Raw genomic sequence first — 24,183 nt, 5'->3', positions numbered from 1 at the left:
TTAAACTCAAAATGTGCATTTTATTCCATGTCAGGCAACTTCTTTTATGTTATTGTTTCAGCGTCACGAAACTCCTCGTTGGAGTAAATGGACTAAAAGTAACAACAGTGAATTTTAAGCACAGAATTAGCAAATACATGGCATTTATGCTAGTAGCTTGATGACACCAAGCACATTAGAGTGATTCAACAAAAAAATTGTATTTAAAAAGAAAATCATCTGTATAACAGGCCTGCTATTTTTCCACTCTTCAAGGTAGTTCAAATTCATCTTTTGAATTGTATTAAATATGAAATCAGATCAATGTGCAGGACACTATGCTTCACTAAAAAAATATTTGATAGTTAATTTTGTCCTGCGTTTATGCATTTTATTTCCTGGGGACATCAAAGGCATTCACTTGTTTATGAGGGTGACTAAATGACACCCGGCGTCTATTAGAGTCTGGCCACTATTTGCGGATTTACCGTATGGACGATATTAGCAAGAGAAACGTCGACATCAACATCTGCACCCAGGACATTAAAGCTTTATTCGTCTCATGAGTCCTTTTAAGCAGATGTCGGTGCTTGAAGATCCCTGTGTGTGATCCTTGAGCTCGGGCCCTAAAGAGGATAAAATCGCGAGTGTAACGGGATGGAGGTCGTCAAGCAGACTTCCCTTCTCCCCTGCATGCCGAAGCTCATTAAACTAAGAGGCGCCCTGCTGACTCCCCAATCATGCGTCATCCTCCATCCTCCTCTGATACCTTTTGGATAAATAGCACTTTTAATGAAACATACATGTGAAGAACAAACGCTTCTTTGACTTTTCTTTTACGTTGCGCTACATTGCGACGTGCGCCTCAGGCGCTGTCACATGACTCTTTCACCAATTCAATGTAGCCGCTTGACTCCATGTCACCAATCAAACGCAGGCGGGTAGTCACGTGACCGCGTGCAACGCTTGTGTGTGAGGTTTACAGAGTTTGCAAAGTGGAAATGATATGGTTTGGTTGAACGTCTCGGGCTTTAAATACACAAGGTTTAATTTTCTTCTGGTTTCTGTGTCAGACGGCCCAATGCACATTTTCTGTTGATTTCGAATACGTCCATTCCCTACCGACATTTGCATTGACTGGACGCTGTCATCTGCAATCGTGTTTCCAATTTGTCACGTTTTAGTCTTTCACGGACGCCAATGAAAACTGCTGCTAAGGTAATCATGGTAAATTGCTTTTGGCTCCAGTGTAAAAAAAAAAAAAAAGAAAGAAATCATCATTTGCTTGCAGAAAACAAAACATGGTAATGAGAATGGCAAAACGCATCTATTTCTTGTTCAGTCCCCTAAAGGCAAGAGAATTGTGCATGCAAATACATTATTAAAGCCTCTCCAACACCCACATAAGCAAAAGCAAATAGATGGATATCAAAGAAGACCCGAAGAGTACATGCACCTTAGTACTGTACCTCAGGCAAAGAAGTGAGGAAAAAAAAAAAAACTTCCTATATGTCAGATGCTTCCTAACATCTTCTGAGGTGTTCCCCCCCCCCCACACACACACACACACACTCCCACTCACCTTGGGAAGGCTGCAGGCTGACGGCGCGCCATCAGGGGGGTGCGCTCCCTGCGAGCAGCACCTCACGTCGGCGTGCTCACAGGCCGACTGGGAGCAGCTGCAAGGAGGGGGCTTCTCCAGTTTCCTTCCAGAAATCAGGTAGGTCCTCAGGCCTACAATGGTTGAGATGAAGAAATGTAGAGGCTTTAGAGTACAGTCCATGGGGAAAGAGCCAGCACTTGGCATCCCTGTTATATGCCTTCATATATCATGACACAGTATATCGAAGCAGCTGTTTAGGATGTGTGGCACATCGGCATGCAACAAAGTCTATAAATATATATTCACACGAGATTGACTCCAACTGTAAGCCCAACCACCACCAGTTTATCACCATATGTTAGACATGAATCACAAGAGCTAAATGGTGCTGTCCTGGATGAGGGCGAAAAAAGTGCAATAGATGTGTCGAGTGTCAATATTTATAGTCGAAAGCAGGGTACACACATACAGATTTTCGATCAAGGAAAAAGGCTCAAATTAGGCCCAATTCTCGGTATGTGTACATTGTACACCGCTACGGCTGCAGCTATCGAATATTTTAATATATCGAGTATTACAGTGACTAATTGGATTAAATTAATTTTACATTATTTGATAACAATACCAACACATAATCCAATAAAATACATGTGAGAAGCAGGTATTACTATTGTCTACTTGGGGTCGCCATTCTAACATTCTGCATTGTAGTATTGGTGACTTTGTGTGTGCGTGTCTCGCTTTAAAAGGCGGCGACTGACGTGTGCTTCAGCGAATGAGCATGTCGTTGGCTGCTGTTGGCTCTGGTTAGTGGCAGGCTGTTAACTGGCTATCGGTTGTTGAGTGACGGAGCCTCAGTTGTTGCGAGTGTGTGAATGTGCTGATTATGTGTTTATTTGACTCCATAAAGTGAGCGGCTGTGTCTATCCTTGACCACTTTCAGGGGTATTACAATTATGTTCTACCGTAACTAGCGGTGGTAGGCTGGATTAAATTAGCTAAGGATGTTTACGTTACCTTGTGTTGGCGATGATAGACGTGCTGTTGTGCAAGCCAGATCTGCTTTCAAGTAGACACATCGCAATTTATCTTCTTTTTTAGGTGTGAAATAATCCTGAACTTCGCACATGTTCCGTTTTTTTATGGACTGTTTCTGATTTCTACACAGAGTGGCGCGTGCGCCTGCTGTAACATTAATCAGTTTTGAAAAATGATCCCTGCGTAGCTCCGAGGCAGAGATTTTGCGTTGACCTTTATTGTAATCGCATTATCCGATGAATCGTTTCGACCCTATACCCCGCTTAACCTAATTCTTGTTTTCAATGAAACATCATTCATACTGCAGTGAGCATGAGAGTTTATGAGACGCTAGGACGAGGGCCCAATATTTGAACACCTTTGTCACCCTGGTCTATCAGCACACTATCATTTCAGTCACTCCTATGAGGTATGTGCATATGTATTTTTGCATAGGGGGGGGAAAAAAGGGGGGGGGGGGGGGAACTCAACCCAAACATTAAAAACAAAACAGTTACAACCATCTTCCAGCTTGTGGGAAGAATTTGGGGAAGTTTGTTTTCAATCCCAATTCCACATTTGGAATGAAGTACAGAAAAGTTTGTGAGCAGCAGGCCTCTTTACGTTCCAATCTCAATGATCTCTGAGGTCAGCTCACTGAAGCTCATTTTCACAGGCACACTCCAAAATCTTATAGAAGGTGTTCAAGCTGTTACATAGTCGCTGCAAAATGGACGCAGAACAGTCATCTTTCCCCCTATTTTACACAACACTATTTGGCAGGGGTCCGCAATCAAAAGGACACGAATGCATTATTTGTTTTGTTTTTTGTCTCGCAGTGATTACCCCATTCTAGGGGCCCGGCCCCGCCAATGTATACCCACATATGTTGCTTGGCCAGTGGCGAGTTCTTTTTTTCCGTTACCACGATGACTGTGGGTGGAGCCCTGGCGTTAACTACAACAGCGACTTTTACAGTCAGGAGCAGAGCCCAGAGTCGAAAAAAAAAGAAACAATAAAAGCTTTTTCTATTGTGGAGGCAGCACTTCATACGCTACGCTGTGTATAGAACCAGAGGAAACACACACTGGCTATCTTACAAAGTCATACCCTTGTACCCCTGCCCAACTACTCAAATAAGCCAAGGAAGCAAGAGGAAGGTACGAGAGCTACGCGAGCGGTGATGCGACGCCCACAGTGCACTTCCTCCGCCAACCGACCACCTACACATCTCGGTGTTCAGTGGAAGCGCGGCGTTGCTGTAGCCGGATCGATACCCAGGAGGATGCGGATTCAAGGAAAGGCGGCATCGGAGAGCTAATTCCCCGCATCGGTGATCCAGAATGGCAAAGTAGACGCCAAGAGCTGGCAGCGTAGCCAGAAGATTGTTTTAAAGCAATTTGTCCTGGCTTTGACCTTGAAGAGACGATTTTATACATCAAATTTCTGCCGAGCAATGATGACAACTGATGGTCACCCAGCTGCCTCGTGTAGCTGCAAACTAAAATGGCAGACTTCATGCATCTTTTCAAATAGGTTTTTTTGTTTTTTTTGACTTTCTTTGTGAGTCTACTCATGATAGACATGCCCACCAAATGTTATGTTCCTACATTTACTTGTTTATTTATCGCCAATACACAGTATGTATAAAAAAAAAAATGCCCCAGCTGTGACCAGATCAATACTCAACTGCATCCAATTTGATTTGAATGAATGACTCAAAAGGTTACAACGGCGCTCTGCTTTGCTGTTGTTGTTTCAGTTGTGACGCAGTCAAGCGTGACTACACCGAAAACACTGTACTTGTACGTCTCCAGACTTTACAAAAGACATTTTCAGGGCTTGAATGGGAAATAACAAAAAGGTCCATTCGGCGATTCTTATCCAATTTCTGTCCATATTCATGTTCTCGTGTTTTTGGAAAAGTCTCACATTCTCCTTTTAAGAAAGGTCCCGCTTTTCCTTAAAGACTTACACCGTGAGCCGTCCGAGTTTGCATTTGTAATTACAAGCAAGGGGCCAAAAAGACATCATTTGTGCCCATTTTCATGTAATCGTTTTGTCCCATTAAGCCCTTCCTCCAGACAAACAACGTATTTCTGTTATTTGAAAGTGTTTTTATGCCACGGGTTAGACAAATTCATCTGCACGCATCCCCGCTAACCGAGGACGATTTCTCCTATTTACAACCCACTCGGGCGGCAGCTGCAATTGCAATGCTGTCAGGCGGTAAATTGTGGCTCTGATAAACCGGTCTGAATAGCAGTGGTGAGACGCCGTGCATTTCCTCTGGCTATAACATCATCTGAATACAAACGGTGCTATCAACGCCTCCAGACAGTGGAGGGGAAAAGGTCAACTTCATACTGTTTGTTCGTATTGATTCATTATGTGGGTTTTCCAGCCGAGTCTGTGATGCAGGTACGTTTTTGCGAGTTTCCGTCCGTGACGACAATGAGCTAATTGAAGAGGATCATTAGCAGCGGCCTCTGGGCTTTATGGGACACAGAGTGCTGCTCTATCAACAATGTGGGAACAATAGATAAGCGGCTCGTTCTTTCACAATGAGGCTCAGTGTAGCAAACAAGCACGGACGCAAAAAAGAGGTGGCTCCGACATCGTGATTTGCAAAGGTCACGTGCCGCCTCAACGCTCCTAGAGCAGATGGACAATAAGAGGAATACAAATCAAGGTACAAGATTACTCTTCCAATGTTCTATGCCAGGCAGATTATTCAAGGTTTGAGGGTGAAATTAAAAAAAGAAGAAATTCAAGTTTACTCTTGGGACACGTCAAATAATAAGTAGGAATCTGTTATATGGTCATCGTCTGATTGTTTAGCGAAAGGTAAAAGAGACTGATCAAATGTTAAACTAGCCTTCCGGTTGCCAACTCTTGGCGTTAGCTCTAATGGTTAACAGAGTCTGATGAAGGCTTCAGTCACAAAGCTTGCTGCTGCGCTACAATACATCATGTGTTGAGTTTCTCATTAACAACTCATTCATTATTGTGGATTTAGGTTTTCTTGTACAAGTGAGAGCATTTTTTTTTCAGAATATGTTTTAGGCATGCCTAAAAACCTGCTGGTTCTTTATCACACAACACCACCTTTCATTTGATCTGAACAGCCAGTGCTGCGTGTCCTGGGGAGATTTAGTCTGAAAGCAGAAAAGGACAACAGACGGGGAAGCAGAGCTGACAGAACTGCTTGAATCAGCACAAAAGCAAACAAACACGTCGTGCACTTAATCATCTGAAGATGGCAGGTTTGTGTCCCAGGGCCAGGTGTGCGAGCAGGAGGGCAGTGGAACAGGTGGCATGGAGAAACAGGGGCAGCTGGCCAGTTGGCACCCTCTCCTTCGCCCACGGACGGGATATACTGGACATTGTTTCCTTGTAAGGGGACGAGCAGTCCGTCTAGTGTGACAGGATTTGAAAAAGAACATTTCACCAGTACTACGGTATGGTTCACAGAGGAAGAGTGATATTTGGGTAAAAGCGTGTTTAGGCATGATCGAGCAGTCACTGAGCGAGAAGCGAGCGCCAAAGTAGAACGACGCAGGGCAACAGCGGAAGCTTTGCAAATCCCTCAGAAGGCATGAAAGACACGTATGCATTTTTCATACGAAATCAGCAGGGGACTGTCATTTCTGACAGCGTAGGAGGCGTGGCGAGTCGGCGTGAGACTCCTGAATCAAGTCTGATTGGGCAAAGGAGAGCTTTGGCCTTCATCTTTCTAGCGCCTACTGCGTCCAGTTTCTTTCAATCCACGGTGAGCAGAATCCTTCTCAAACTCGGTTGTCAAAAACGTCGGGCAGATATTTCAACAACAATCCATTGAATCATGCATGTAGGGGACGCTCCACACTTAGCTCCTTTTACTACCCGCATAAAAATCTTTTCAAATACAGAGCGTATATGTGCGACACGAGTGATACTACCTTGTGACCAGGAAGTGCGCGTCTGCATCGAACCGCAAATGGATTTACAACAGATGATAGCGAGACTATAGACTTGTCAAACTGAGATTGAGTGCCACTGTTTCTAGCCTCGCCATTACATCATATTCATGGGCAGAGTTACAAAACCACGGGTATTTACGACCTTTATTGTAGCGTATCGATTGAGTGTACAAAGGTAGCTCGAAATTCAAATACCCCTGTGTTCGTAAAATGTCACATCCCTAAAAATCCAAAGTGCAGAAGAGCAACAGACGAGACTGTCCTGATTTTTGCTCTTTATTTTGAGGGGCTAAACAATGTGCTTGAGACAACCTCACAAGTGATTGGCATTGTCCAGATAACGAGCGTGATTTGTGTCCGATTGCCTCGTGTACTACCATGCTGATGATAAAGATGAGCGCTATGTTAAAACAGCAACGGCGAGGCTCGGGAGCGTGAGTGGCTGCCGTAGTCTGTGTTGTTGTTGTGCGAGTGTCCTTGAGCAAGACCCTGAACCCTTAATTCGTGGCAACCTCCTTAGCATAAACGTGTCGGTAGCTGAATGAGAGTCTGCACTACAAACCTCGACGGCAAATGTCCTCCCTTGAGCGTTTACTGTTATTGCTCCAGATCGAGAAACATCGCGGTAGACTTGAAATAGAATAGGTGCTAATGAGAACAAAAAGGGCGGCAAGCTCGAGACAACATTGTTTATATGTAGATTATGTTGAAATAACTATCATTTTTGTTGATTATCTCACTTTCAGACCTTCCTACGGGAATAAACTAATCCAACTAAGAGCTTCGACATACAGCATAATACAATAATCATTCAAATCTGTTGAGAATTAGCCATGTCATCAGGCACACGTTTCGCATTTTCTGCTGCAGGGTGAAGACTTGACTCTCTCGGCAGCCACACAGTGATGTAGACACTGTGGCAAAGCTAATTCGATAAAGGCTAAAAGACTTTCTTCCGCAGACAGTGAGGCAAGATGCTGCAAGGTGACCCTGTCGTTGGCGTTATGGAAGCGTGACTTTAGAAAAAGAACGAATAGTTTGGGGCCAAAAGCAGGTCTCAAGACGAGAGTTTCCCAAACTCACGACACAGATCAAGAACCAAATTACAAATTTGTTGCAGGAGACAGAAGACATGAACAACCACTAAAATTGCAGCATTTCCTCTTGACTTATCAGCTGCTTGCCCACAATATGGGCCCAAATTTTGGATACTGATCCCACGTTTCGGAAACCCTATTCTATACTATAGTATTACATCATACAAATATAACAATTACATATTACAACATAATCGTCAGTCAGTATTCCTCATTTCTGTGTTCTAATCTTTCAATTCTACAGTTGCCAATAAAGCAGAAGAAAATGTTTGACATCTCACACTTAGCTGCCTCTTCATGTGTACTGTGATTGTGATCCTTCTGTACATGACAGCACCGCTACCAGGCTGTCATCAACAGACTGGCCTGGAACAATGGAGACACTTTGACATCCTTCCAAAATCTCTAACCTCCCTGTGACCTTTTGCTCAGTGGACTGAACTCTCTCCCGCCTGTGTCACGTTGGCTTTAACTCACATTTCTCTCTCTCTCTCGACTTCTCAAATCCAACTGCGCCGTCTATGCTTTGCCGTCGGACCTGACATCGTCACGGCGTGATCTTAAAGGGCTCTTCGCTGTGAAAGTGTTGCCACGCTTGACATCATCCCGACAACTCATTCCACTTGCTCGCTGAATCTCATTTGCCTTCCCCGCTTGTGTGAAACTCCTCTGACTGTTAATGCCCCCCCCCCCCCCCCCCCGCAATTTCATCTCACTCATAATAGTCACCATCTGTGCATACTGCACAAGTCGGGAAAAAGCACTTCCCATTTGTTATAAAAAGGAAAGCTTACAGCATTTGCCGGTGAGGCGTGTAATGCCATATATTTTCCCAGTGTAGCGCAAACGAATCCACAAATGACAAAATATAAATGGAAATGTGCAGTCTGTGGAGAATTCATTTCCAAATTGTTCCAAGTTTAACAACATTAAGAGCAAGCAAGGCAGTTCCCACACGATCGTGATTCAATTGTCAAATGAAAGCGCACACACCGTCCTCGGTTTTACGATAGATTTTCATTCCTACGGCGACGGCGTATCGTCACAACGCACCGTAGGAATATTCTATCACTAACCTACGTAAAAATAGTAGCAACGTAATAATTACAGCGAACGCTCGCATGGAAAACAAATATGAAAGAATCAAATGATAAACAGAAAGTATGGCGGTAATTGACTTTCCTTGTGCTGTGTGATGCATTGTTATGCCGTTGCAAAACCGTTCATTGCGCGCATACGTACAATAGCTATTTGTATGAAAAACACTTCAAAGACAAAAATATACTGCAAAACAATTGAATAACAAACAAACACTATCTACAGTCGTAAAAGCGCCTGCCCCCTTAAGCCACGCGACGACGTAAACATAACTTTCTTGTGTAACGTATAACATGCAATTAATAGCAATCAATTTGCGCTTGCAAGTCAAAGCAAAAAAAAATAAATAAAAACTCCTATCTTAAAAAACGCATTGTATCACAAGGCACCACTGTACAAAACGTGGCGGGAGTGTCAGTGTCATCGACATGCAACCGATGCACAAGTGTGACTGCAGTGTTTGTTTTTTTATTGACTGCCTGATGAGGGTAAATGATCTGTTAACAGTCAACACAGATGCAAACACCCACCCCACCCTCCAGTTCCTCCGGAATCTTCTCCTCGGGTGTCACACGCCGCGCTTATTCGACACACTGACTAATGGTGCTTAATGGTGATGTTCTAATCTCGATCTTCCGCTAAATATAACGCACAGCAATAGCGCAGGAGTGGAGAAAGGGAGGGCAGCACGGTGAGAGACTGGTGAGCACATCTGCCTCACAGTTCTGAGGACCGGGGTTCAATCCCCGGGCCCGCCTGTGTGGAGTTTGCATGTTCCCCCCCCCCCGTGCCTGGGTGGGTTTTCTCCAGGCACTCCGGTTTCCTCCCACATCCCGAAAACATGCGTGCTAGGTTAATTGAAGACTCTAAATTGCCCTTAGGTGGGACTGTGTGCGCAAATGTTTGTTTGTTTATTTGTGCCCTGCGATTGGCTGACGGGGTGTACCCCGCCTCTTGCCCGAAGATTGCTGGGCTGGGCTCCAGCACGCCCGCGACCCATGTGGGGATAAAGTGGAATGGAAGACGGATGGATGGATGAATGAATGAATGAATGAATGGAAAAAGGGACGCAGGCAACACGTTGGCACTTGTCAACATTGGCATCCTATTAAAAGAACACAACAAATTGATTGAGGCAGCTGTCGCCAGCGTTCCCCTCTTGTACTTGTTGTTGTTCTTCACTGATGAACAACCAGATGGATGAAGAAGCTCCAGCTTTGATTTGACATCGACGTCTCGCTGTATAATTAAGCAGTCACGTTGCAAGCCGTTCCCCTGCCAGACTCGCTTTGTGAAATAAACAGCTGTAAATCAAGTTCTCTTCTACAAACACAGCTGGCCTAATTTGAATCATTACAAACTCATTATGCCTCACTTTCCGAGGCGGGTTCCTGTGGGCTCGCGTGAAATGCGTGCCCATTTGTTCATATTCTATTTCGGTCTTGCAGATTATTCAAACACTATTTTTTTTAGATTTTGGTGTTGCACGACAAATCAGAGGCTTAAAATCCTTTACGATTCTGACTGGGCCCCGGAATTTGCCCAAAATGGCCGCTTCAAATCAAAATAGCCAACTTCCTGTTTGTTTCCAGGCATGGGTTCTTGTGACCTTTTCGTGCCTCCGAATTCCATGTCGATGTGTAACGCTGGTGTAATTTGGGGTCATTTCCTGTCACTGCTGGTCCTTTTTTGGGCATGTGGTAAACTTCCCCTACCTGCCTGGCTGCTTTTATTGGCACAAACACACATTTGTACACAAACGGACCTCTGCATTTAACCCAGCGCAGCAGTGAACACAGTCATCCTTTATTAGTGAACGGCACGCAGGGGGAAAATACTGTTGGTGTCTCGCTTGAGGGCACCTCATGTGTCGACGAAGGCCTTTGAATGCAGCACACGTCCGAGGATAGAGACCAGAATAGAACGACAATGACAAATGTGCACAATTATGAAGGTAATGAATGATATGTTTTGCTAAAATTAATGGAAGTCATAATTACATTGTCAAACCGTTACATTGTTTAAAGACCCTGTAAAGTGAACTCTGAGATTTAATATATTATATACTGTATTATACATGTTTGAAGGTAACTGCTGAAAACGTGCAAAGACTGAGGACTATGTATGTATAGCAATAAACATTTTTTTCTGATTTATTTGGGCGTGGCTAAAACACGGCCCCTCTATATAAAGAGCTTCAGCGCCTTCGTTCACATCAGCGCTTATACGACGCATTTGCAATGTGCAGTTAGCTAGCTCGCTACGCCTACATCCTGAAAATACATCTTCCCTCGGGACAGTTCGCTGGCGTGGCCGCTTTAGAGTGCCTCGTTGTCGGCTGTGACTGCGTGCACTTCATACAGAGAACGGCGGAAGCGTGAGGAAGGGAGGGGAAAAAAAAGTCTGACTTGACAGCCAGCGCGTGGATTGGGCCGTTGTGCTGGTGTGGCCACTTTAGAGCGCCTCATTGTCGCCCAGATGGGATATATTCCAGCCAACAGAGGTTTCGAGTGGATATATTTTTGCGGCTCACACATGGAGTTATGTGTAGGCATTAGAAAGATCCGAGACGAAGTTGTTCATTTTTCCTTTTCGCAGTACTGGTGTTTGATTGACAATTGAGAGTGGAGCAGGGGGCGCGCATTCAGTGTTCGAGAGCGGGGAGAACGGCTTAATTTTCGGGATTTGGAAGCTTCATTTTGATATACGCTTCCTACTTTTTCAATCATTCAAATTTGGCAGGGTAGTTAAAAACACTCTGTGATGTGTCAAATTTAAAATACATTTATGTTCACTTTAAGGGGACTTTAAGCAGAAAAACACAAAATACTGTACATAATCACACACGAGAATAAGGAAGGAAAATAAAAATTCCGTTTTGATTGATGATGTCAGAGAGTTTGTCATGTTTATTCTTGTGTATAAAACCCATGTACACACACACACACACACACACACACACACACACAGGCAATACGTCAGTAACAGTCTTAAGACATGACAGCGAGGGGGCTATGAGCTATGTGGATGGAGGAGCAGCTGACAGCTGGAAGGGGACACAGGGGGGCCGTTCCACGCTGTTAAGTTGTCACAAATATTTTGTTCTCAGTGAGACCACGGCAGTCACCGGGAAACATCAAAATAGGCGGCGGCAACGACAGCAGGCGGTTTTCCAGCGTATTATCCATGCAACTCCAGAATTGTGAAACGGACACAACATTTAAAAAAAAAAAAACATTTAAGAAAAGGGACTTTGTAAGAAGCTTGTGAAGTGTACAGAGATTTGTTTCTAAATGTGCAAAGACTGAGAATTATGTACCGGTAGTACTCAATTATGGCAATATAGTGCCACACTGTTTTTCTATCATTGCAGTTTTCCTCATTTTTGGTTGTAGCTAAAAAACGTTTTAGCCCCAATGGGCGTTTTAGTCCCGCCTCCCCGACTATCGAACAACGTCAGTGCCTTCATTTGCATCAGTGGTTATCTGGTCCAATTGTAAGTTACTTAGTCATTATTACCAGGCCCAAGCTAGCGCCTTTTTGAAGCGGCGTGGGATATTTTTCAGCCACCAGAGGATGTATTTCCGCGTCTCAAAGATGTAGGCATGTGTAGGCACGAGAAGTACAATCCAATTAGCATCCAATTTCCAACGTCACGTGCATTTGAGAGCAGACAACCGCTCATTTGATATCGTCAGTGTTTGTTTTTTTAAGTCATTCAAATGTGGGAGTGTTGATAACAACACTCGTGTGTGTGTGTGGCGTGCCAAATGTCGAAGACATATTTTCACTTTCACGGACTTTAAGATTAACTGGGGAGTTCTATGTTTAAATCCTCCTTTGCAGCTTTCAAGAGCAAATAATCACCGTCGAGGCCCTCAAGCTCCTTTTAGGCCCAAATGAATTGAATTTCAGTTGAATGATTAACTCCATCAACGATCTGAGCAACATAATCAACACGAAATGAATGAAAGGATGGACAGAACACACCGAAAGAAAAACAAGAGGGTGAAGGGCTCGAAATTCTGTCCGCGCAGCTAGCGGCAACACACGTAATGTTTCTCTGCTGCAAAATAATTCATGGCAAAGCACAAGCTGTGCAAACACCATCAGTCGATCCGTGCGCGGCGAGTGCACGAGTGGGCTTCAGGGTGGACCAGTCCCCCGTCATCTCCCCTCATTCATAATTCACGGGGCCATTTATCACACACACTCATACACACGTGCACTTCCTGCCGTGCACGTTAATGAGTCACCGAAGCCGCAAACATTGCCAGGGTGGGGCTGCATGCGTGGGAGTTGACATCCAAGTGCAGAATGGAAGTGAATGTGTGCAGGTGAGTGGGTGCGCGGCTTCTACGGATGTGTGTGTGCACGTGTCACCGCAAGAGCCTGAGCCATCCATCACTATCAGCAAACGCTCCCGTGTGTGTGCGTGTGTGTGTGTGTGTGTACAGCCACATTTTCAGCGCCCTTGATCACAAAAGGAGAAAAGCTTAGGACGCGTCAATGAGTCATGATAGCGATTTATCCGGCGAGCATCTTCAAGGCCGCGAGGTGCGCTGGGCGACATGTACAGCTCAACTAAACGCTGCCGAAAAAGCGGTCAGGCCCGAGTGGCGAGTGCGCCAGGGAGATAGCGACATCGGGCAAAGGAAGCGGCAGATTTGGTCACATTTCTTTCACAGTTTCAAGGTTTAATGAGATACTGTCGTGGCACTTTTCAACTTGAATACAAAAAGCAGACCTTCAATCGGTGTTTTTATATGAAAGAGAAATGGTGAGGCATCAGTCGTCCCATTTCGGCTGCATACCAGCAAAACGCTCATATTGTCTGACTTACCGTATTTTCACGACCGTAAGGCGCAGGCTCAGTTACAGCGTCTATTTCTGTCTTTAACACACACACAATTATTGGGCGCACGCATGGTAAAACATAGGCTAGCGCAAGCATCCAGATGGAGTGCGTGCAGAGCTACGGATATTCATAAATGAAGAGAACATTTCGGAGCTAATGAGCACTACATCAAAACCTGTAGTTAAGAAAAACATGCACATTTTTTCGACAGTAAAAATACCTTTTTCATCGTCAAACCATTCCTATTCGCGTAGACCTCCAAAACTGCTTTTTTTTTTGCGTACCAGGCCGGTAACTGGAGATGTCGCTTTGTAAAAAAAACTAGGGATGGGCACTATTAATCAATTATCGTTAAGAGTTCCCGAGATGTGTTGTCTCAGAAGTCCTACTGATTCAGTCTCAACTCGTTGCCCGCTAAAGAAGGACTCAAGAAATGATCCAAGTCATTCGGCCAACATTATTTTGCTCAAAACAACAATTGCATTGAAACGTTGAGTTTCGACAGAACATTGAGAGGTTTTCCCATCCCTTTTAAAACAATAGTTACGAAATAACAATATTTCCCATTGTCAATGATGGAACACGAGGGACATGTGGATGAAAACCTTTGCGTACATATGATATGAAGGAAAAAGCCATATTTTAATGCGACGCCGCTCTGAACAGTAGTATTAAGAAAATGTGCTCTTCACTGGATGAGCGTTACAAGCAGTAACATGTTCGCAATTACTGGCAGGCACATCCTTTGATTTCCACCATTATAAAACATTATGACAACAGAAATGGTGCCGATCTCAAAAACTGAAAGAATCTTTTTAAGGTTTGCGTTTTCAATCTCCAAAACTACACTGTCATGAAAACGGACGTGCACAACGACTGTGTAAGAACAATTAGCAGCATGAAAAGCCAATATCTGCAAATGCAAAAAGTAAATATCTTCAACCCAGCTCACGAGGAGTAGTGTGTTCAGCTTCACATTGTCCACGTGCTCCATTCGTTCTGAAGGCATGTCGCCTCTTATAAAACAGAAAGCGGCGGCGACGTTGGGGGGGTGCGGGGTGCGGGGGGGGGGGGGGGGGGGGGGCACCTTCTTCTATGTCACATTAGATAAAGACAGGACACTTCAACATAGTGCAAATAATGGCGCTGGGAGAGGTCTGCATCGATACATGACTGCTCAGTGGGGCGCTAACAAAGCAATTCTAAAGTGATTGTAATTGATCCTTACAAATCCCAACACCCTCTGATGAGAAATATTTTCCAATGTAAACAAAGCCCCCATCCCCCCCCTTCCTACGCGAGTACGGTAGTCCAACAGTGCGAGCAACAGTGCGACACTGCAGCAAGACTAAATGGCTGCAGCTCTATAAATCCACCTTACGGCCACTCTCTGTAGAGCGTTCCACCCTTCCTGTAATGGCGCCGTGCGTGTTCATGGAGCGTGACGAGGCATCCTCCAGAAGTGCATACTGTACTTTGGCCTAAGGACCCTACAAGCAAGGTCCCCTCAAACACATAGCATGGAATATTAAAGGGCTCATCGGGCCCAGTAATACATGCTTGACGGGGCGGAGTGTGGCGGCTGCAGGCTACAAAAAAATACCTGGCGTCAACTAAAATATGCAGTAGTGGGATACTGTACGATTCCCTGTGAAGTATTAGACCAGCTATGTAATATACTATGCAGTGCTAGTGTACTGCACCGTTTTTCAGACAGGATAGCAGTAGACCAACAATTAGGGTTTCTTACCCCTGTTTTTTTTGTCCGTATGCACCAATCCTCTAAGAAGTACGACACTACCCCATCGATCACCCAGAAGGCTGCGTGCATACCAACGGGAACTCAATAGTACAGATGGAAACTACACTATAATGTGTGAACGTTTTGAGAGACTCCTCTCAATCAATCAGGGGTGAGGCCGGAACCCTTATTCCCCTTTTCCACTGCACAGTACCAGCTCCACTTGCCTTGGTTGGGCGCGGTTAGTTTTCCACTTCAAAATCGTAACGTAGGGAAATGAACTAGAACGCCTTTCCTTTGAGATGCTCTACAAACGTGTCGAACAGAGCTGGCAAGTCAGGCTCTCTCTCGCTCACCTCCTGTATCAGTGACCTGAAAAAAATGGAGGATTCCCCACAGGCTCACTTCCCAGAAGCTTTTTTTGTCACAATTCTAGATGTGGGGCTGCTATGGCTAAGGGGTAAAGCGGACATCTGGCAAACAAAAGACTCATCGTGGTTCAACTCCCAGTTTCCCCAGACTGTGTGTTTGGGATGAATACTTTTCGTTCTTAGTACTTTGATGGTGTTGGACAAAAATATGGTCTGTGTCAGTGGAACTGCACAAGAGACAGAAAAGCACGCAAGTTTACGTTCACGGTTCTTCCACGCTGCATTTTGTTTCGTTTATCTGTGTGAGGTTCACGGGCAGTACCAAATGTAGAAGGATCTTCAATGGGCCTGAGGCAAACAAATGACTGACAGTACATCCCAGTGGAGAACATTTACACCTTAAGGGAACAGATATGAATGCGTGTCCCGAAAGCACAAAATTAGAGTCAAAGCGAAAGGACACAGTTCATTCTTCTTGTGGAGCAGAACATTCAAGGTTATCGGTTGCACAACTGACGGCCTTGAAAGAGTCTCTGAAATGCCGTGCGATCGGAAAGGAACACTAATGACAGCGTCATGATCGGCATGATTCTATGTAAATAAAACAGCTGCAAGTCTGGCACCTGGCCAAGTGTGGAATCATCTATGTTGATGCTAGCATGAATCCCGTTAATATGAATAATACGGAATCTTGTCCAATTAGAGGCCTCCCATAGCGAGGAGCGAGCCGGTCGGAAGGGGAAACTCGTCCAGCAACGAAGCCGGCAAAGGTCACGCATATAATTTCAAAGGGAATGTGAGATCATCCTCGCACTTGAGTTAGCCAAATGATACGGGAGAGCTGACAGGTTCTAATAAATACATGAAAATGCTTATAAGATCACAACTTATATTTGGGCTATGAAGTTTTTTGTTCATGAAAGCGAGTGACAAAACCTTCTGTGCTCAGGCCAGCTCCAATTGCTATTGATCATTTTCAATTTGCAAAATCAGGTATACAAAGTACTATTTCTCGATTCCACAGAATTCCAAGCATGTTGATACCATACGGGTGATGTTAACCACTGCCAGTCCCCTATTGGAGCCTCATTTCCAGAATGTTCATGGCAGCGTCGTTTTTAAAGTTTCATCATGGTTTTCCTCGAACCGACGTGAATTGATCTGAACAACCGTGCAGTGGAAAAGTGCCATCAAACCTGTTTCAATTTGGTTCAGTTTGATTCAAAAGTTGTTAAAGGAACTAGAACCAACCTTTTTCGCCTAAATCCAGATCAGGATAAAGCATTCCAAGGCAAACCAAGATGATCAAAACCCTGCTATTTGGTGTTTATCTTGGCTAATAATAATCTGCACACCTAAAAAAAAAAAAAAAAAAGTTGAATAATGAGCCAGGGGTTTCAAATCATATTGTAGTGAACTGAGCTATACTTCTTCTGAGAATGCAGAGGAGTTCTCAAATAGGCAATACGAAGCCTACAAAATATTATAGGTTGTCCAGAAACAAATAGCAGATGCTCTTAATCGGTTTACAGATTTCAACAACAGCATTTAATCTAATGTCAAAACAAAGCTTGCTTGGATGAGTCATGGCTCAAATCTCAAGGCTGTTTTTGGTCATCACCAAACAAGTTCATGCTGACAGTCTCCTCTTTTTAAATACATTTTTTTTTTTTTTTTTTTTTTACAGGTGCCATCAGACACGGGTCATATCAGAATGGGAAGATGTTGCGAAAGCAATCAAAACATCATGAATCTTTTGCTTGACAACTATGTACAGTATTTTACAGTTTTCCCACAAAAATCAATAAATAACCACATCATTGGCCAACAAAACTCTTGGCTGAGATGTACCGTCAAACTGCTATGAGTGACCACACACCCGCACTCTCCATGTCTGTGTCAAACCACGTCCCCGGGTCAACCTTTAACTGCCAACACGAGTGAAACTCAACTGACCACAAACAGTTGCATCTCATTCTCGGCTACGACAAGCCACAAATAGCTAACACAACGTTTTTTTTTTTTTTTTTTTAAATACAGTAAACCTCTCTCTATCATCGGGGTTATGTTCCAGACAACCCCGCCATAAGTGAAAATCGGCGAAACAGAAATACCCAAGTAAAATAAACTCTAGGTATGTTTTTATGACAGTTACAGTGCTTCTTTTTTTAGGGTCTTTAAACACACATTTAAAACAACACAAACACATTTAAACACAATACATTGAGAGAGCAAGAGCAATGGATAACACAAAAATAGTGTACAAACAGTATAAAAAAATATAGTAACAACTGTTACCCGCCCCCAAAAAAAACACGAACGACCTGGACCGCAAAAACGGAACCATAATATAGCGAGGCTTTACTGTATTGAATCGAGGTAAACAAAATGACATTTGTTGATTTGGATCAGTAAGAGACTCTGAAGTCAATGAAAACCAAGCATTATCTTGCAAAGGCTGAATTTGTTTATGCATCGCTTTTACTCCTGCGATTAGCTGGCGGCCAATTCACGGTGTACCACGCCTCTCGCCCAAAGTCAGCTGAGGTCATGTCCAGCTCACCCTCGGCCCTAATGAGGATAAGTGCTATAGAAAATGGATGAAAGAATCTCTTTTTCTGGATCTCTCTAAATGTGAAGGTGTACCAAATGAGAGTATAGGTCGTAATCGTAATTTATGTCTCGGTCGGTAAAACCGGGATGGGACTCCAATCCCGGCTGCAGGGATTTATGCCGGTTGATCGAGACAGTGGATGGATTTTTATTTTCTTTACAACACACAAAAAAAAAAAAACACCCTCCTGACTGCCAGCTTTCTCACCGGCTCAGCAAATCTTCAGGGAGAGGATAAATCTTAAGACATGTTGGGGGAGAAGTACGGGGGCGGGAGGCTGATAACACCGTCCAAGACATTTATCCTCAGTGGAAAAAGGGGGAAAAAAACGGTAGCAAGCGCAAAAGTTGTTGTTGTTCATTAATCTGAGATGGAAGATGGAAGCCCAAAAATCACTCGGCCGGGGTGTGGTGGCGGGGTGTGTGGCGCGGTGTGTGGGGTTGGGGGGTTAGCTGGGGAGGTGGCATTAGGTCCACTGGGTGGCCAGTTATCGGGGCGCCTCGGTGGGGCCGGCGGACCGCCCCGGGTCCCTCGGTGTGGGACGTGTCCCGACGGCCGGGCTGCTCTCGGGTGGACCCCTGGGCCCGATCCCGCATCTCTGTTGGGGACCTCAGCCACACCCCTGGGACTCTTTCACTGGGGGTGGGACAACACACTTACTGCGACAAATAACTCATGAATATGCAAATCGCTTGTGTATCCCCTCACTTATACTCTCGTCCTGTAGACTTTTATCATTTACATAGTTAATCCCACCACACCTGCTGCCTGCAAGCTTCTTCTCCTGTCCTTGTCCTGTTCTATCTTGTCCTGTTCTTCCCTCACAGGGTGTAGCACTACAGCCCCATGCAACACTCATTTAATATTTCATTGTTGTAGCTAATGTAATGACTTACTACTCTCATCCTGTTTACAATTCCGGAGTAAAAGGGAGACAGATCTTCCATTCTGCGTGACCTAACACCTGAACAGGACAAAAAAAATAATAATAATAATACAAATAAAAGAAATACATAAATACAAAATAAAAGGGCAAGTACAAAACTCCTACTGGGTGATAACGGCTTATATTGCAAGGTTTACAAAACAGTCATTAACGCATCATTTGGTAGCAATGGGCCATAAAATATTCAGGTAACTTGGGGACAAAGCAAGATTTAGGCAGTGAGAAGAAGGCAAAGCTTCAGTTACAATAATTCATAACGCAATCTAAATAGATGAAAGAAACTGCGCACGTTGGGAGCGGTGATGATCGAAATAGAACAGATCACCAGGGACACGGTAAAGCCAGGACAATTATGTGACTCGGCCGATTTTCCTCCAGGGAAAGCCATACAGGACACAAACACAAAAAATGCATTTGTAGCCGATGAAAACTGCCGTAGTAACTCACCGCTACAATTTATAGCCTAGCAACACGCTAGACAATCAATAACAAGCTATAACGTCCACCTACCTTTTAGCTGGTCTGCCACCACACTCTGACCGATTCGCTCGTTGACCTGTCCGTCTTCGTGTTGGTAGCGGTCATCTAGAAAGTTGGCGGTAGCCTGCGAGAGGTGGACCTTCCCGGCCACACCCAGTTGCTCCATCAGGTTGGCCAAGTTGACGTCGTTGGACCAGACGTCAAACTTGAAGCGTTTCATGCCGAGGATGCCGCACAGGATGGTGCCGGTATGGACGCCCACTCTCATGTTGACCATCTCCTTCTTCTCCTGGCAGAACTGTTCAATAGCCTGGATCATTCCCAGGCCCATTTCCACGCAGCAGTAAGCATGATCGGGCCTGGGTTCAGGACATCCAGCCACGCAGTAGTAGCAATCCCCGAGGGTGCTGATCTTCTCACAGCCGGTCAGCTCACACAGTCGATCGAAACGTCCGAACAGGTCATTGAGGAGCCCCACCAGGGCATGAGCAGATTTGTTGGCGGACATTTTTGTAAAGCCCACAATATCGGCAAAGAGGATGCTGACGGGCTCCATCCTTTTCATGTTGAAGGGTCTGAAGATGATCTGACCTCGAGGGATGGAGGTTTTCTTGCGTTTATGGTTCTTGGGGCTGGCGATGACAGCAGCTGCGCCGCTTGTGGAGTATCGCTTCACAGAACCGTCGCCTATGTCCTCGTCACCCTGCTTCATCAGTTCATCTGCCACGATTCTGGGCATGACAGAGTGGATCATTCGCTCTTTTAAGGCTTTCTCCACCTCCAGGTCCTTCCCATGCATGATAGCTTGTCCCACCTTCAGGAAGGTGCTGCGTGAGCGTACTTCAGACATGATAAACAGGTGAATACCAATGGCGTGTGCGCACAGGTGGAGCAAGGCTTTGGCTGGTCCCAACCAACGAAGGATATCCAGGTCTTTTTCGGGGGTTAAGCTCAAACTGCCACCGGTCTGGGTGAGATGGAACCAGCCCAAAATCTCAAAACAGACCGAGTAGAGGAACCCGAGTAAGACGGACGCAAAGAGCCGCACATGAAGAACACTGTACAGCAACAGGAGAACCTCAATACAGAGTGAGAAGGTGCCAACGGGGGAGACACACGCGGACCAGGCGCTACCCTCAACTATCTTTGGGTAGGACAGGTTTTGCGTAGGCCCGCTGAAATGATGCACATCTAACAAATCAGAGAAGGTCTCTGGACCGTTGAAGCTTGACGTCTGGATCTGAGGGGCCAGGGTCAGCATGAAGGTGACGACGATGAGCAGCAGGGATGCTTGATTGTAGCAGCGAGAGTAGAACTTAGTAAAGGTTAGGAGGAAGAGGAAGAAGCAGAAAAGGAGAAAGGATGCAGTGGGGATTAAAAAGACTATCCTGTTGCAGCGGGATGGGTTGGCGGAAAAGTACAATCCCCAGAGGAGGGCGGCTGAAGCCAGGTAAAAGAGCACATAGCGGAAACGCCGTTGCGTCTGGGGGAAACAACGTTCTCTGCATGCTTCCTCCAGGATGGACGAGTCAAATTTCGGGTCCCAGAAGTGACCGGCAGACCTCTCGAAAAGTCGAGGGACTCTCCTTTGCGACCGGAAGCTCTTGACCAATGTCCTCTTGACTGCGGACTCCCCGGAGCTACAGCTGGAGGAGATACTGTACTTGCAGTGTTTGGATCCTGCCATGAAGCCTCCCCCGATGGAACCCAGTAGCCCGCCTCCGTGCTTGAGTTTAACACTGCTGCCGATCTTCACTGAGACGCCCTCGCCACTCGAGTCACAGCTCACCTCTGTGTTGTGTGGCAGCAGTTGTTGACGTTGGGGGGACGCCATGTTGCTCGTGCGAAAACCAAGGCTTCACGAAAAATCCAAAGAGGAAGAAGGCAAACTATGGAGCCACGGTATTAGAACCACAGCGGTGATTGTTAGAGCTCTTCAAGGGGACAAATAAGGGACGTTATCCCTCAGTTCGCAGGGCAGACCTTGTGGAAACTTCAACTGACCTTTACCAAGATTTCCAATCGTCCATTGGCCCACCTGAAGTCAGTATGTGCATTCCTGCATGACGCCATTTGTTTTGACGCTTCGCACGGTTCACCTTATGCAGACAAAACTGTTTGATTCATTGGTAAAGCATTTTTGGTGATGACGAGACAAAAGGTTCCAGAATGCAAGGGGAGAAACTGCGATTGGGGGCGGGAAAAAAAAGTCACTGATTTGCCTGAGGCTCTTGATACATTTCGATCACGTTCGATGACACGAGGCAATGTTGAAGCCCTTCCAAAACGTCACAGAGATCATTTCAACAGGCCAGACAGAACTTTGAGACTGATCAAATTGCTGACTTCCCTTGTCAGGTGTCAACGGGAGACAACATGTTTACTTCATTTTTGCACTGCAACAGCTCCTATGAGGCTCCATGCTGAGAGCATCCAACAGTTTACTGTCCTGTTTGTGGTGCTGGGTGCAAAAACAAAATAATCCAATGCAGTACTTCATCATCATCCGTTCATCGTCCCTGAAGTTCTTGCTTGGTTTCCCGGGAAAATGCCAACAGACGAAGAAAGCCCTCCAGGGGAGAGTCTAGGTCTGACCAAATGGTCCTCGCCGCCTCTCCCTACCACACCACAGTCCCACTTGAATTGAATTAGAAGAGGTGATATTTATACCTGCGATTCCGCACGAATTGGAAGGCAGCTTCAAATCAAATTCCTGTCTCCTCCGCCGTGACACGGGACCGTTTCCTCGCCCGTCCTGTCAGCGCCGACACCTGCGAGTGCGAGAGATGTTGTGCGCTTCTTCCCAGGCAAAGGCGTCTTCTGTGTGCTGTTATGTGTGTGCGGGGCGTGCGTGTCTGAGGGAGAAAAGAGAAGGCAAGCGTAAAGTGACCGAGAGCACTCACTTCATTTCCGTCCTTCCATTTCAAAATAAAACAAGTCACTCGCGGAAGCAGACCGCACTTCATTTCCGACCGTTAACTTCACAAAAAACGCGACAAGTTGAGCGGAGTAATCAAGACGTTAAAAACTACAATTCGTAGCTACTTATTCAAATATAACAGCGTTTATTTTTGCGTTTCTGGCTCGTATCGTGGGACAAATAACAAGAGACTAGTCTTACTTCGCCGTTAGCATTATCATTAGCATTGGGCAGCGTTTTTTTCTTCTTCTTCTTCTTCTTGAATCATTTGACAGGCGTGGCATTGGCGAACAGTTTGAAATGTGCGTTACCGCCACCAACAGGATTTGGGTGGAACTGCCACGACACTGAGTCAAGTCGTCGTCCGCTTCCATCCATCCATTGTCTGAGCTGCTTCTCCTCACGCGGGTCGCGGGCGTGCTCGAGCCCATCCCAGCTATCATCGGGCAGGAGGCGGAGTACACCCTGAACTGGTTGCCAGCCAATCTTAGGGCACATACAAACAAACAACCATTCGCACTCACATTCACACCTACGGGCAATTTAGAGTTGTCAATGAACCTACCATGCATGTTTTTGGGAGGTTGAGGTGTCCAATAAATAAATAAATAATATAATAATATTTTTCATACACATTGTAAATGTATTTTTACATCATCACATGACCTTGACCATCTGCCCATTTTAAAATTAAAAAAAAATTGAAAAAGGCAGCGAGAGCTGCACAGTAATTAGATGACAGTGTCATTTACATAATATCGTGGTGAGCTTCAATAGGAACCACTTGGAATTCACCTTTGTAGAACAAGCCATGTCGTTCAAAACAACAAAGGACACGCTTACACGTCCATATACTGTATATGTCAAACAAAAAGAATATTATAAACATTTGCACACATTGAGGAGCGTAGTCGTAAAGGCAGTAAAATCACATTGATGACGTAACAAATTCAGGATCAGAAAAGCAGTGAACGACTTGGCTATGTTATCACTCGCTCACCACATAAGCCCTCCCCAACTTCGAGTCACGACAAACTGGTGGTGCAATGCAGCTCATATTTATTTATTTTTTACAAAGATGTCTGAGAGAACGGAACCTCGGGCTATTTGAAATACATTAAAGTGGTGGGCAACCAACAGCCCGTGGGCCACACGCAAGAGCAATCGATCTGGCCATGCCATTCTAAAAACACATTTCATAAACATTTCATCCACAAATTCTCCTATTACACAAGTTCCTTCCGATCAAGTTGACATAAAACGGTACATTAAGTGTACAAGTAGGAGCGGACACCCGACCGAAATGCTAACGCGGCTAACGGTTACAAAGTCGGCGCGTCGATTGGCTTCATTTTGCATTTCCAGACTACTTTGTGTAACTATTCTTCATCGCGGAGGGCCCACTAAATGTTTTAATTGCATCATTTAGATAGTGAAACATCCATCCATCCATCCATTTTCTGAGCCGCTTCTCCTCACTAGGGTCGCGGGGGTGCT

General features: G+C 45.1%; 1 protein-coding gene across 1 annotated transcript in view; it reads right to left on the bottom strand.

The window, feature by feature from the left end:
- LOC133466128 (adenylate cyclase type 9-like) overlaps positions 1-23,008 on the bottom strand; it is a 31,840-nt gene extending 8,832 nt beyond the window's left edge. Inside the window, exons 1-3 of the mRNA XM_061749524.1 lie at positions 22,888-23,008; positions 19,797-22,621; positions 1,562-1,713 (exon numbers count right to left, since the gene is read on the bottom strand). Coding sequence (XP_061605508.1) covers positions 1,562-1,713; positions 19,797-21,600 — 1,956 coding nt within the window. The 5' untranslated portion in view covers positions 21,601-22,621; positions 22,888-23,008. The remainder of the gene's footprint in view (positions 1-1,561; positions 1,714-19,796; positions 22,622-22,887) is intronic.
- Positions 23,009-24,183: the final 1,175 nt, after the last annotated feature.

Source organism: Phyllopteryx taeniolatus, chromosome 16 (assembly GCF_024500385.1).
Source record: "Phyllopteryx taeniolatus isolate TA_2022b chromosome 16, UOR_Ptae_1.2, whole genome shotgun sequence".
Classification (NCBI taxonomy): Eukaryota; Metazoa; Chordata; class Actinopteri; order Syngnathiformes; family Syngnathidae; genus Phyllopteryx; species Phyllopteryx taeniolatus.
The sequence above is the reverse complement of the archived record's forward strand: the minus strand, read 5'-3'. Positions and strand labels throughout refer to the sequence as shown.